This window comes from Nilaparvata lugens, chromosome 2, assembly GCF_014356525.2.
Source record: "Nilaparvata lugens isolate BPH chromosome 2, ASM1435652v1, whole genome shotgun sequence".
NCBI lineage: Eukaryota > Metazoa > Arthropoda > Insecta > Hemiptera > Delphacidae > Nilaparvata > Nilaparvata lugens.
This window is the reverse complement of record NC_052505.1, coordinates 69,842,919-69,855,600: the sequence shown is the minus strand read 5'-3', so window position 1 is coordinate 69,855,600 and position 12,682 is coordinate 69,842,919. Positions and strand designations below refer to the sequence as shown.

Genomic DNA, 12,682 nt, shown 5'->3' with positions numbered 1-12,682 from the left:
ATACATGAAGTATACCTGACCATTATATCTAGAGTTAGGTTTCTTTTTAATCACAATTGCAATTTGATAAATTGAAATTTGACTATAGATCCAAACTATGCGAGCTGAACAGACGCGCGAAATTTTTTAGCTCGTTTACAGGATGCATTATTATGGGGAACATTAAACAAGCGGAATAGACCATATCTTATAACCCATAAGAGTCTAATTTAGTCTAACTCTGTACACGCGTGGAATTAATCCTGAGTACTTTTATTATTGTTCTTTCAATCACAATCGTGTCTCAAAACATATAACCACCACTGTACAAAACTGTACTGTCATAAGCTACAAAACTGTTCTATGACGGTAGGTTTGAATAGTGGTCGGGAACGTTGTGATTCTGCTAGCAACGCATGGTACGTTGATCTCAAAAAGCGGTTTAATTTGAATTATTATCAGGTAGTACTTCAACTAAAAAATGATATAAACCAAATACGGTAGTATAAAACTTATTGCAGATTTTGTGACTAGGGAAACATTTTGTTAGTAACATTCGAAAATATGATACTGTGTACAGTCAAAAATATGATACTGTATACAGTCAAAAATATGATACTGATATTATGAAATCAAAATTACAGTTACTAACGGACCCTCTTCCGATGTCTCACCCAAAGTTTAGTTGAGCCAATTTTTTGATTTCCCTGAAATTTTGATTAATTTAAATTAAAACTTTAATATAAATCTGCGTAGCGTATACCACAAAATACAGTGGCATATCACAAAGAAAATTTTAAGGGGGATCATAAAATTGGCTCAACAACTAAACATTGGGTGAGACATCAGAAGGGGGTTCCGGGTTCTCCCTCGGAAAATATACCCTTAATATGGTGCAATTTTACGCAATTTCCACTCAAAAACCAACATTCCATTCAAGTTCTTCTTGTGTTCACTGTTCAGTAGGCTACTTGGTCCTATTATTATGATTTTCCCTTGAAAACGTCATAGGCCTATGTTTTTTTGATTAGAAAAAATAATAGAATGACATTTTCTTAGACATTCATTGTTTCAAAAAAGGATGTTATAGATATAATTTTGGCTACAAACCAATTTCCAAATCAAAAGCTTGGTTTCAACTTTATTCAAGATTTTCACTTTAGTGCTCAAATTTGAATTTTCGAGTGCGGATGATAAAACCATTTTTTGAAATATTGGGAGGATATGTCCCCCTGTCCATGGTGGAAAATACGCTCACTGTCCAGAACTGTGAAATTATGGGGGTACTCTGAAAAATGCTACTGTAGTATTGTTTAAGGATATAAACTAGTAAATAAGCAGTCACACTTTCCAACCACATGAATGTAATAAATAATTAACTAGAGCAATGTATAATCAGCTAAAGCAAATTAATATAAGCTATATTAAATTTCTTCAAACCGTGTTCCTTGAATTTCATTGAGTTCTAAAGAAAATGGATACCTAGATGTGGAACATTTTAAAATGATTATAAGATGCATGCGGATAAATAATATGAGCTGTAATAAAATGATCATTATGATGGTCAAATAAATAAGAATACAACGCTACATGATAGTCAATTTTTATTATTTTTAAATAGATAGAACATCACTATATATTTTGAATTAAATTTATCATTCCATCCATTCTGGGTATTATTACTTTGAAATATTTAACCCAGTCAAATTCAATTAAAACGGCAATTTGTACATAATGCGACTGACTGTGCTTTTAAGCCAATAATAAAAATTCTGTATTTAATAGCTTTTACAATAATATAATATGATGACATTTCCATAAAATCTTGAATCTAAAATGTTCTAATTATTTGAGAAGAAATGCAGATTAATAAAATGTAATACTCTGTTCTTATGGCCCACACACTAACAAGTCTGCTGTCATATTGTTCAAATATTCAAGTTAGAATACCATTACCGTAGTCTAAGATGGAACGAGATGAGAACCATACTGATATAAAACTTAAGATTTGATATAAGAATTTTTCAAATGTAACAAAATATCTTGTGTTTACAGTCGATGAAGTAAATAATCAGAGACTTATTTAATTTCCAGTTCTTTTTCCGTAAAATCGATTGATATCATTCTATTCATGATTACTCTACGAAGAATTGCTACATCGACACGAAAATATAGTTCAGGTAAGACTGTACACACTGTTATAAACTATACACTTTAATGACATGACTTTCCATCTACTTGATTGACTTGACTTTTGAATCGACAAAATCCAAACACTCTTTGCCGACGGCTGTCATTGTGAAGCCGGACGCGAGGCCCAGAACTGTGGTCAGCAATTTATTGTCTGGTACAACGGTTCTCAGAACAGCCCACAATAAAACCGAGCCAAAGCTGAACAACAACGATCCGTAAGCGCTGAAACAAAAAACGTTTCCATCTCATAACATACAATCATTAGAAACTGACAAACCTACAGTATCATCATTCTTGGCTTTATTCATGTGAATCAATTATAATTTGAGGAAGAGTTAAACATAGAAAAATCACTAATCAAGCAATCAGAGCAAATGAAGTTCAACGCCTTCGATACCAATGGGAAAATACAGATGGGGTTGATAAGCACAAATTATGAATAATTGTGACAATGGAGATTGAACTAAGCAATAAGTTGAGTATTTCAAAAGTTGAAATTGAGATAACAAGATACTCATCAAAGTCTCTGCAATGCTTGGGCTTAGGTACACTGTTCACAAATCTATCTCTGGATTTGAAGGGAAATTTTTTCTCAGTCTCTCTACATTTTCGCTCTCGGACAGAGTTGATCCATCATTTTTCATTCATTTACAGTTCAAATGGCGGCAGCATGAAATTTGAAAGTGGAACGCCTTTCAAGCTTATTTGTGACGTAGAGTTCAAACTGTGACAAACCGAGAAGTAAATGATATTCTCCAGGGTAGAGACATTGTACGACACATAAAATCCCAGAGGCTACAATGGATTGGGCACCTAGAAAGAATGGCTGAACAGAAAATGCCCAGGGTAGATAAGGGTAGATTGGAGGGAAGAAGACAAAGAGGCAGACCAAGAAATCGGCTAGATGAAGTGGAGGCACATATTGATTAGATTGATAATGTCAGAGGTTGGAAGCAGAGAGCAGGTGACCGTTTGGAGAGGAGGCGAATAGTTGAAGAGGCTGTAGCTCACGCTGAGCTGTAATGCCGAAAGAAGAAGAAGAAGAAGAATAAGAGTTCAAAAATTTAATCGAAATTCTACTAGAAGTGCTCAGAAAAGTTGGAATTAGAGTGATTACAATTACATTTTAACCATTTTCTCTAGCACCAAGATTTCTGAATATATCCCAATAGTCCCTGAATATCACTGCATTGAATTATGAATGAATCTATAATGTATTATTTTATATTATATAATAATAATGAGTTATTATTATAAGTTGAGATACTTGGTAGTTATAATATTGGTAGCACTGTCGCTGCCAAGCTAATGACGTTATGTCTGTGTGCGTTTGTCTCTGTGTTCTGTATCTGGAATATTCTAAAAATGGTTTAGGGTTAATAAACGACAATTTATGGGAAATTGTGTTTTAATTATCAAACATAACAAACATTACAGAATCAAGAGCCGTGATTCCATTTACCCCATTTGATGGGGTAATTGGGATCAGTGACAGTACTTTTTTCATGCAAAATGTTGAGTAGAATATGAGAAAAATAGTACTATGCATAGAGAATCATCTAAATATAACATGATTTTCCAAAATTTTCACAGTTATTTTAGTTGCTATGTCACTTCAAAGTTGAATTATATGATTTTCTGATCCCAATCGCCCCACTCCACCTTACTTCTTGCTGCAGTTTGCAGATCTCATACAAATTCATTAAAAAAAATAAGATCTTGTTAATTTTGTTGAAATGACGAGGGTGAGGGGAGGCCTGAACCATGCAATGACCCTACGGAAGCGGATGACAGTTCAGGCTAAAACATTGCAGAAGAAATACAAATAACCGCAATCCTGTGCTACTTCAATTATCCATCAAGCTGGCTAAACTAACATTATCTGACTTTGACAATAAATAAATAAGTGCCAGCAATAGAGAAGTGTGAAAGGCATACAAGCATAAACGCTTTACAATTTAAAGCAAGAATTATGCAATTAGATTCATGAGAAAAAATATGCAGAAAAAAATATGGAACTTGCTATTTGCCCCACGGGAATAGTCCAGTCTATATAGACATGAAAAAGGGGTGTGGTTGCAAGGGGTGTGTTGTAGTACTGAATTCTTAATATACTTTAGAATACATAAGAGAAGTCCAGAACCAATTTTTTCATGCAAAAAATTCATTTTAATCAAAATTTTATAATCTAAGCGAAAAATAATTTTTGTGACCGATGACTGGATTTGACGGGAATAGCTGAAATAAGGGAAATGAACTGAAAGTACGAGGATTTTGAGCCATCCTGTTCCTAGCACAAGGAACTTTTCCATGAAAATGTTGGTTCTTCATGTATCCAAAATATATATTTAAAAATCAGAACTACAATATAAATTGCAAGCACTATGTATACAGAGTGAGTCATATGAATGGGAACCCTTCAATACGTTGGAGACTGTTGTAGATACAATACTGTAACTTTCAGGATAAGTTATTGGTCGAATACTTTACCTTGACGTACAACTGAATTTCAACCCCTCATAATTCAGTTTCATTGAAATTCAGTTGTACGTCAAAAGGTACAACCAATTAAGGTATTCGACCAATAACTTATCCTGAAAGTTACAGTATTATATCTACAACAGTCTTCAACTTATTGATGGGTTCCTTTCCATACATATGACTCACTCTGTATATTGACTGGACTAGAAGAGTTCCTTAGTGAACATAACAGTAGCCTACCTACTAAATTATTCTCGTTGAAAGTGGGTCCCTTATGGTTGCTTTATTAACACTATTGAGATGAAAAATAATTCGTCATTTTAGAAAATATGTTCAATCTTACCAGTACATAACTTTGGATTTTGGCTGAGCATCAGACAAGAACGGCCTGTTATAGACATGAAGCCCAACTCCAACAAGCGAATTGACTAGAAGAATGTTGGTTATATCTCTCTTTGGGAAGACACTGTAAAATAGCAAATAACAATAACTTAAAAGACGTTTATACGCTTAAAATTATATAAAATAGAATGGAGTGTCGGCAATAAAAAATATGTATTTTTTTTAATTCATAAGAGGAAATTAATTTAAAGTGAGAATAATAGAGGACATATCATTATCAATATATTTTATAAATGAATAACAACACACGCTTTGAATCGGAATGAATTAACCCCAAGTTCAATCAATTAACATCTGCAAGTTATTTCCAAGTACAGTACCTGGACGTCAGCCAAAATAAGTCAATTCCGCACAAAATTAAACTAACCCTGAATTCCAATTACAAAAGAAATGTCAAGCAAAATAATACTCACAAATTCCCTGGTTCTGTAAATTATTTGAAAAAGCAATCTGGACACGAGATACTAGAAAAATAATAAGTATGTGACTGTTGAGTATAGTAGTATGGAGTGTTCTTGCTGCTATGATTCTACATAAGAAAATTCTACATGATGAATCAAAATCTAAGGCCAGTTGCACAAAATCCTGTTGAATTTAGTATAGTAGTATGGAGTGTTCTTGCTGCTATGATTCTACATAAGAAAATTCTACATGATGAATCAAAATCTAAGGCCAGTTGCACAAAATCCTGTTGAATTTTAACCATTAATAAATCCCATGAGAACTAATCATAGGAGGAATTGAAAACAAGCCTTCTCTGATAGATTCTCGTGGCATTTGATCACGGCTGAAATTCAACAGGCTTTTGTGCAACCAAGCTTTAGACTGTTTAACATAATAATTCTTTTTAATTTAATTCAATTTTTCAAGATATGGAGAAATATAAAATGAAAAACAGGAAACAACGGTATACGACAATAATGCGTTCCTGTCCACTGACTTTGAAACCTGAATATCACTATATTTATCAGGTGGCGACAAACATCGACAAAAAAGTTGATTTCAAATGAAATTTTTATGTTTATATTCAAATGAATCAATTGAAAGCACAGCCAACGCCACGCAAATCGTATTGAATGGCAAATCAAGTTACATGTTGATCTGAAGTTGGTAGATGTAGCTTCGAGTGCGGGGGGAGTGCGTGCGGGGCCCGTATTACATTAGGACACCAGGCTGGCACACCAAATGTCCGAGCGAGACGGGGCATTAGTTGCACAAGAGACACCAGCTGTACAAAAACCAAAAATATTTTTGGATTACCATTGTCACTCCGAAAACGGGGTGACACTGGTCGCACTTATTATTACTTTCCTTGCCCTATTACCATAGGTAAGGAAAGTATTGCTTTCCGAAAAAAATTAAAGTACCCAAATTTCTAAATTTCTATACGTTTCAAAGTCCCCTGAGTCCAAAAAAGTGTTTTTTGGGTATTGGTCTGTATGTGTGTATGTGTGTGTGTGTGTGTGTGTGTGTGTGTGTGTGTGTGTGTGTGTGTGTGTGTGTGTGTGTGTGTGTGTGTGTGTGTGTGTGTGTGTGTGTGTGTGTGTGTGTGTGTATGTGTGTGTGTGCGTCTGTGTACACGATATCTCATCTCCCAATTTACGGAATGACTTGAAATTTGGAACTTAAGGTCCTTACACTATAAGGATCCGACACGAACAATTTCGATCAAATGCAATTCAAGATGGCGGCTAAAATTGCAAAAATGTTGTCAAAAACAGGGTTTTTCGCGATTTTCTCGAAAATGGCTCCAATGATTTTGATCTAATTCATACCTAATTCATCGATAAGCTATATCAACTGCCACAAGTCCCATATCAGTAAAAATTTCAGGAGCTTCGCCCCATCTATGCAAAGTTTGATTTTAGATTTCCAAATTATCAGGTCTCAGATATAATTTAAACGAAAAATTCAGAGTGGAAAAGATTGAGCATGAAAATCTCTTCAATTAATGTCTAGTAACATTTTCACCTAAAATTGAAAATAAGCTTGAAATTTGAGAAAATTTGATTGGCAAACTGTTGGCAACTGTTGATTCTATTAAATCATTCACTATGAAGAGATAGCAGATCTCGTGTGTCTCCAGCGTTATTGCCTGTCACCAGCTGGCTCAGATCTTTGAATAGTAGACTTGAGATGCGCGGGAACACTAGCGTCAGGTGATCAATTTTCATAACGGCAAGGAAAGTTGTGTGAGTGTGCCACACCAGATTTTTTATGTAGCTATTGACAGGGAATGTCTTGTGAATATTGTTGGTAGTTTTAAAGCCTCTCACAGCCAGTATGTGTGTGGCTTCTCTGTTGAGTTGTTGAGGAAGATAGTTGACGTTCTGATTGATCACCACACTCTAACTTTAAATATAAGAAAAAGTGTTTTCATGATTTTCTCACCATCCGAAAGGTCCATACCTGCAGACATATTTCGTAACGGAATAAAAATTCACTCAGACTGCTGCGCCTATCATTATAACCATAGTGAAGGCTTACAGGAGGGAGGTGGAGACTGTGCATGTCAATCATTAGAGAGAGTGAGAGAGACCAAGTACTTAGGTGTGATATTAGATTCTCAACTAAAATGGAATATGCACATAAATAAGACTTGTCAAAAATTGAAACATATTATCCACAAGTTTTACAGATTGAACGGTCTGGGAGACTTATCTATTTTGAGATTAATATATTTCGCTTATGCTCAGTCTGTATTTCAGTATGGGATTAGGGTTTGGGGTGGAGCATTGGACACACATTTCAACAAAATTTCCTTGATTCAGAGACATATAATAAAAGCTGCCCTTGGTCGACCCAGACGATACCCCACACATCTTATTTTTACAGAATTCCCAGTCTTAACAGTTAAACAACTTTATGTGAAAAATATTATACTTTATATAATTAAAAACAGAAACCTATTCACACCACAAATCAGAACTTATAATTTTCGAATGCAATCCAATTTCCAAATTAACAGAACTGACCTTACTGTATGCCGGAGACAATTCACATATATAAGCAATAGGTTGATCAATTTAATACCATCGAACCTAATTACAAGTAAGACAACAAAAACTTATATAAAAAAAATAGCAGACTGGATCAAATCAATAAACATAGCTCATTTTATACACATATAAAGTACTTTTAACAACATTTTTAAATAATTAGGTCCAAGTTCATTTCTTTTTTCTTTTTCACTTCAATAAATTTGTTAGTGTTGTATTTTGTTATTGATACTCGCTGCCAGCACACAAACCTTAGAGGTTTTGCAGGCAGCGCCTATATAATAAGTTTTATTATCAAAGTTTATTTTTATGTACTTATAGAAATTGTTTATATTAATGTGTAAAACTTTGTATTGTCTATTTTGATTTGTATTTTCGATATTATGGCAAATAAATTTGATTTGATTTGATATTGTTGGTAGTTTTAAAGCCTCTCACAGCCAGTATGTGTGTGGCTTCTCTGTTGAGTTGTTGAGGAAGATAGTTGACGTTCTGATGATCCTCTGCTTGTACTGCTGAATGCCTGCTTAATGAATGCAATACTCCCTGGCTGTCTCAAGAACTGTTTCTATTTTCAAGAAAGGATACCCAAACATTTCAGGTAGTTAACGGATTATCTCCATCGTTCCAATTATTGCAAAGAATCTGGAAGCAATGATGATGAGGCAGCTAATTGGATACCTGGATATAATTCCTTGCTGTCATTAATAGAAACCATTCATCAGGCCTTTGGAAATTGTGAATCAGTGGATCTAATATTGTACTATAGCACAAAGGCTTTTGACTGCGTGCCACATTCTTTATTGTTGAGAAAGCTTTCCAAATATGATGTACAGAGACAGGCAAGGAATATATTGGAGAGTTATCTGGAGAACCGGCGTCTGGTTGTTAGTATGATGGGTACTAAATCAGAGAAGAAAATAGTTTTACGAGAAGTCCCCCAGGATTCAGTTCTGGGTTCCCTACTGTTCCTTATCATGATTAACGACTTTGGTTTAGATGGTTCTATTTTGCTGATGATACTACACTGGTTAGTCGTCGAAATGGACCTCATGAAGCCAAAAGCAAAGCTCATAACCTTTTCCAGAAGATAAAAGAATGATTCCAGGCCAACAGACTGTTGCTGACTGGAGGTAAAACACAGGAGCTGATGTGCACTCTTATGCTGCACCAGTTACTCTCCTGGGATTCACTGTAGATAACAAGCTAAGCTGGGAGCAGCATATAAACAAAGTATTTACAATGCTATCTAGAGTTATATCCCTATTTAGAAAAAAGAAAAACAAACTCAGCATTCATGCGAAAACTGAAGCAACATGTGCTTGCCAACTACCTAATTACTGCCTACCATGGGCTGTTCCATAGTCATATTTAAGCTACGGAATAGTACTATGGGGCCATGCGGGTAGCTGTGAAAGGATTCTCCTTCTACAGAAGAAAGTTTTTCGTGTCATCACGTCATCGCATTACCTGGAGCACTGCCGGCCAATTTTTAAACGTCTGAAAATACTGACAGTGTACAGTCAGTACATGTATAGCTCCCTAAGGCTCCTCAGGAGTGATGTTCATGCCTACCAGGAGAGGGGCCAGCTGCACCACCACAATACCAGGAGACGGGGCAACATTGACCTGCCCTAATCCAGCCTATCGAAAGTACATGAATGCTACCACTTACGGACGCTAAAACATTTTAACAGACTGCCTATTTGTGTTCGTGAGCTGGAGTATGGGATGTTTTGTAGGCTGGTACGTGAGTAACTCATCAGCCACCCTCTGTACTCACTGAGAGATCATGAAACCAGTGGACTTGTGGACCAGTTTGAGATTGTTTCATGATTTAGTATTTTGGTCCATCTACAGAGCCAAATGAAACGACCTATCTGCAGCCATCTCTAGTTATTCGTGTATTAATTATTTTATACTTTGACGAAGTCTGTCTGGCGACTGCCGGTCATGGACTGAATATATTGAATTCAGCATCTGTTGATGCTATACCATTCAGTTTGTAACAGTCATATCAGTAAGGCATCCTGTTCAGGGATCATTCAGCTCATATGAAGAATCTTGCTTCTACAGAAAAGGGCTCTGCGAACAGTCATTTGCCCACTGTAGGCCAATATCCAATATCATGATCAAAGACCAGGGTTCCCCGGATAGATTGTTTCAAAATTTAAAATATCAATTTACTTAGATGGCGGAGTCATAAACCAGCAAAGTCATCATCAAAAAATCTTCTAAACAGTAGAAGCTCCTCCCAATGAGCCACCTTGATAGGGTGTTCCTGAATGCAGTAGGTGAGCGCCCTCTCACTGAGTGTGGCAGGCAGTTGAACATCCTGATTACCAGCATTGGAGAACAATTCTTGACCCTAGACAAACGACGGTGTGGCGCATCCAAGTTGATCCTCACTCGAGTGTCATGAGTGTGCATTTTCTCTCTTCTTGAAAGCGCAGACAGGTGTTTTTTGACTTGAAGTAGTGATGCTAATATGAACAGTCCATACATAGTAGGTATGAATGCGTAACCGTTGAAATATGGGCTGGTAATGAGCATAAATTTACTAAATATTTTGTCGTCTGGGCATACATACAGTCTACGGACTGTATATCTTGGCATTACTTATTCTATATAAAGTCTAATCAGGCTTCCTTCACCTACACCGTGAGAAATCAGATTCCTGCTCACAGAACTAGAAGTAGGGCGTATATCGACGTACTCAAATGTAAAGGAATATTTCCCTGCACTGGCAATGAAGATGATCAATAAAATAACTGTTTCTCTTCAGACTGCAAGGTACAACTGTTACAAAAATGTAATCACATAGTATATTATCGAAAAGAGTTATTAAACAGCGCGACTGAGTTTCTAAACGATAGGCTAACTTCATTAGCAGTCAAGTAGCCTATAAATTATTTAGTGTTTATGTTTATGACGCGATCCATCCAGCAATGCCTGGACATTGATCGAGAGATTGGAAATAGGCCTAGCTTATAGTCTTTTCTGGGAGCTGCACTTTAGTATATGGGCCGCGGAATTCAGCATTGAGACCATCATAGATCGATAGATGAGGTCAAGACAAGTTTAACCATGTATCACATTGTTGACGATTTTCAAGAATTAGCTGAACAAACATGGGGAAAAGTTTACTTTTTTTATGATTCTTTTAGGCTACAATAGTTTTAAAATGATGCAATCTTATGTAAAATTTCTGGGTCTAAAAATGTCAGAAAAGGCATTCTTTTGGCTACAATATAGCTTAAGATTTCGTTGAAAAAGAGGAAAGTTTAAATTTGAGATAGGCTACAGTATCAAAATTATGATACCTAGTGATTCACTCAAGAGAGAGTGATTCATTTAAGAGTAAAGTGTCTCTCCAAAAGTTGCTAGTTCTGATTCTGTAAGTGGTAGTCTAGCTGTTTTGACATCAAATACAATAATAAGTTTTGTATTTTAAATACAAATATAACTGTTGCGCAATCTGAATCATGCTGAGATTTTGATACAAATAATTTAATTATTATAACAATTGGAATGCTGTAAAATTTGAAATGGTCAGGTTGAGCGTGATTAATAATAAATTACATTAATTTTGACTTACCTAATAATCAAATCAGGATTCATCACATTCACAGACAAAATAGTATAGCTAGTCAATCCGACAATTGGTGTGTAATGATACAGAATATTTTCCTGATTAACCGGTTTTAAAATTTTACTAAAAACCGATAACATTGTATTTTTTAAATCAGTATTAGATTTTGAAGCCATTGTAAACAAAACTTAATAAATAACTAGAAGGCTGCACTTTCTTTACAATAATTTAACCAAAATTCATGAACTTATGTTTCAGTTTTTATTTTTACATCTTTTGATCTTTATGATCAGTGATCAGCTGCTTGTAGTTATCAGAACGCAGTGTGTCCAACATTTCAAAATAAATGAATTATTGAGAGTCATTCTCAATGCATTGTTTCCGAAGAAAAAATTATTTAAATGATTATTCTTCGTGAAGTTGACAGTCTTGAAATGTATTTGAAAGAATCACTTTATACAGAGCTGCAGGTGAGCATTTTTCAATCAGAAAAGCAAACATTGACTGAGCTGCAAAGGCAAAAATTGTGTTCCAGGCACCGCCTTCAAATTATATTGTCAAATGTAAAATTATTGCAGCATTGAAAATTGCACCCCCTACATTAAAGCTGCCATAACAATGATAGGAAAACTTGGAATAGTGAAATAATACATTATATCAATAAGATATTGATGTTCTACAAACTATGATAAGCATTGGTTTTCATGATGCATCGTATGAGAGTTATAAACCCTGAAAGAGCAAAATTGGATGAAAATCTGTTATTTCAACAATTTCACACCTTCAAGAGCGAATATTTCAAAACCTGTTGGAAATATCACAAACCTTCACGAAACAAAAATTGTAGAGAATTTATCAAGTTTTATTTTTGAATGGTTAGTCATTTCCGTTGAATGCATTGTTCCTAAGATATGAGCATGAGATCAAGAAGCTAAAAAACCATACTCATCCCTTTAGTACATGAGGTAGGGATGAGTAATTTCGATATGTTCTCCTCCTAACTAGTCCCAACATAGCTGTAAAGTTGAAAATTCTG

At 35.2% G+C, this 12,682-nt stretch overlaps 1 protein-coding gene across 1 annotated transcript; it reads right to left on the bottom strand.

Moving 5' to 3' along the window:
* Positions 1 to 1,566: 1,566 nt before the first annotated feature.
* On the bottom strand, positions 1,567 to 11,963 carry LOC111043694. The gene is made up of 3 exons (XM_022328716.2): positions 11,653 to 11,963; positions 4,997 to 5,119; positions 1,567 to 2,394 (listed from the first exon to the last, which is right to left on the bottom strand). Exons 1-3 carry the CDS (start codon positions 11,820 to 11,822, stop codon positions 2,214 to 2,216), a joined length of 474 nt encoding a protein of 157 aa, XP_022184408.1. The 5' UTR covers positions 11,823 to 11,963; the 3' UTR covers positions 1,567 to 2,213.
* Positions 11,964 to 12,682: the final 719 nt, after the last annotated feature.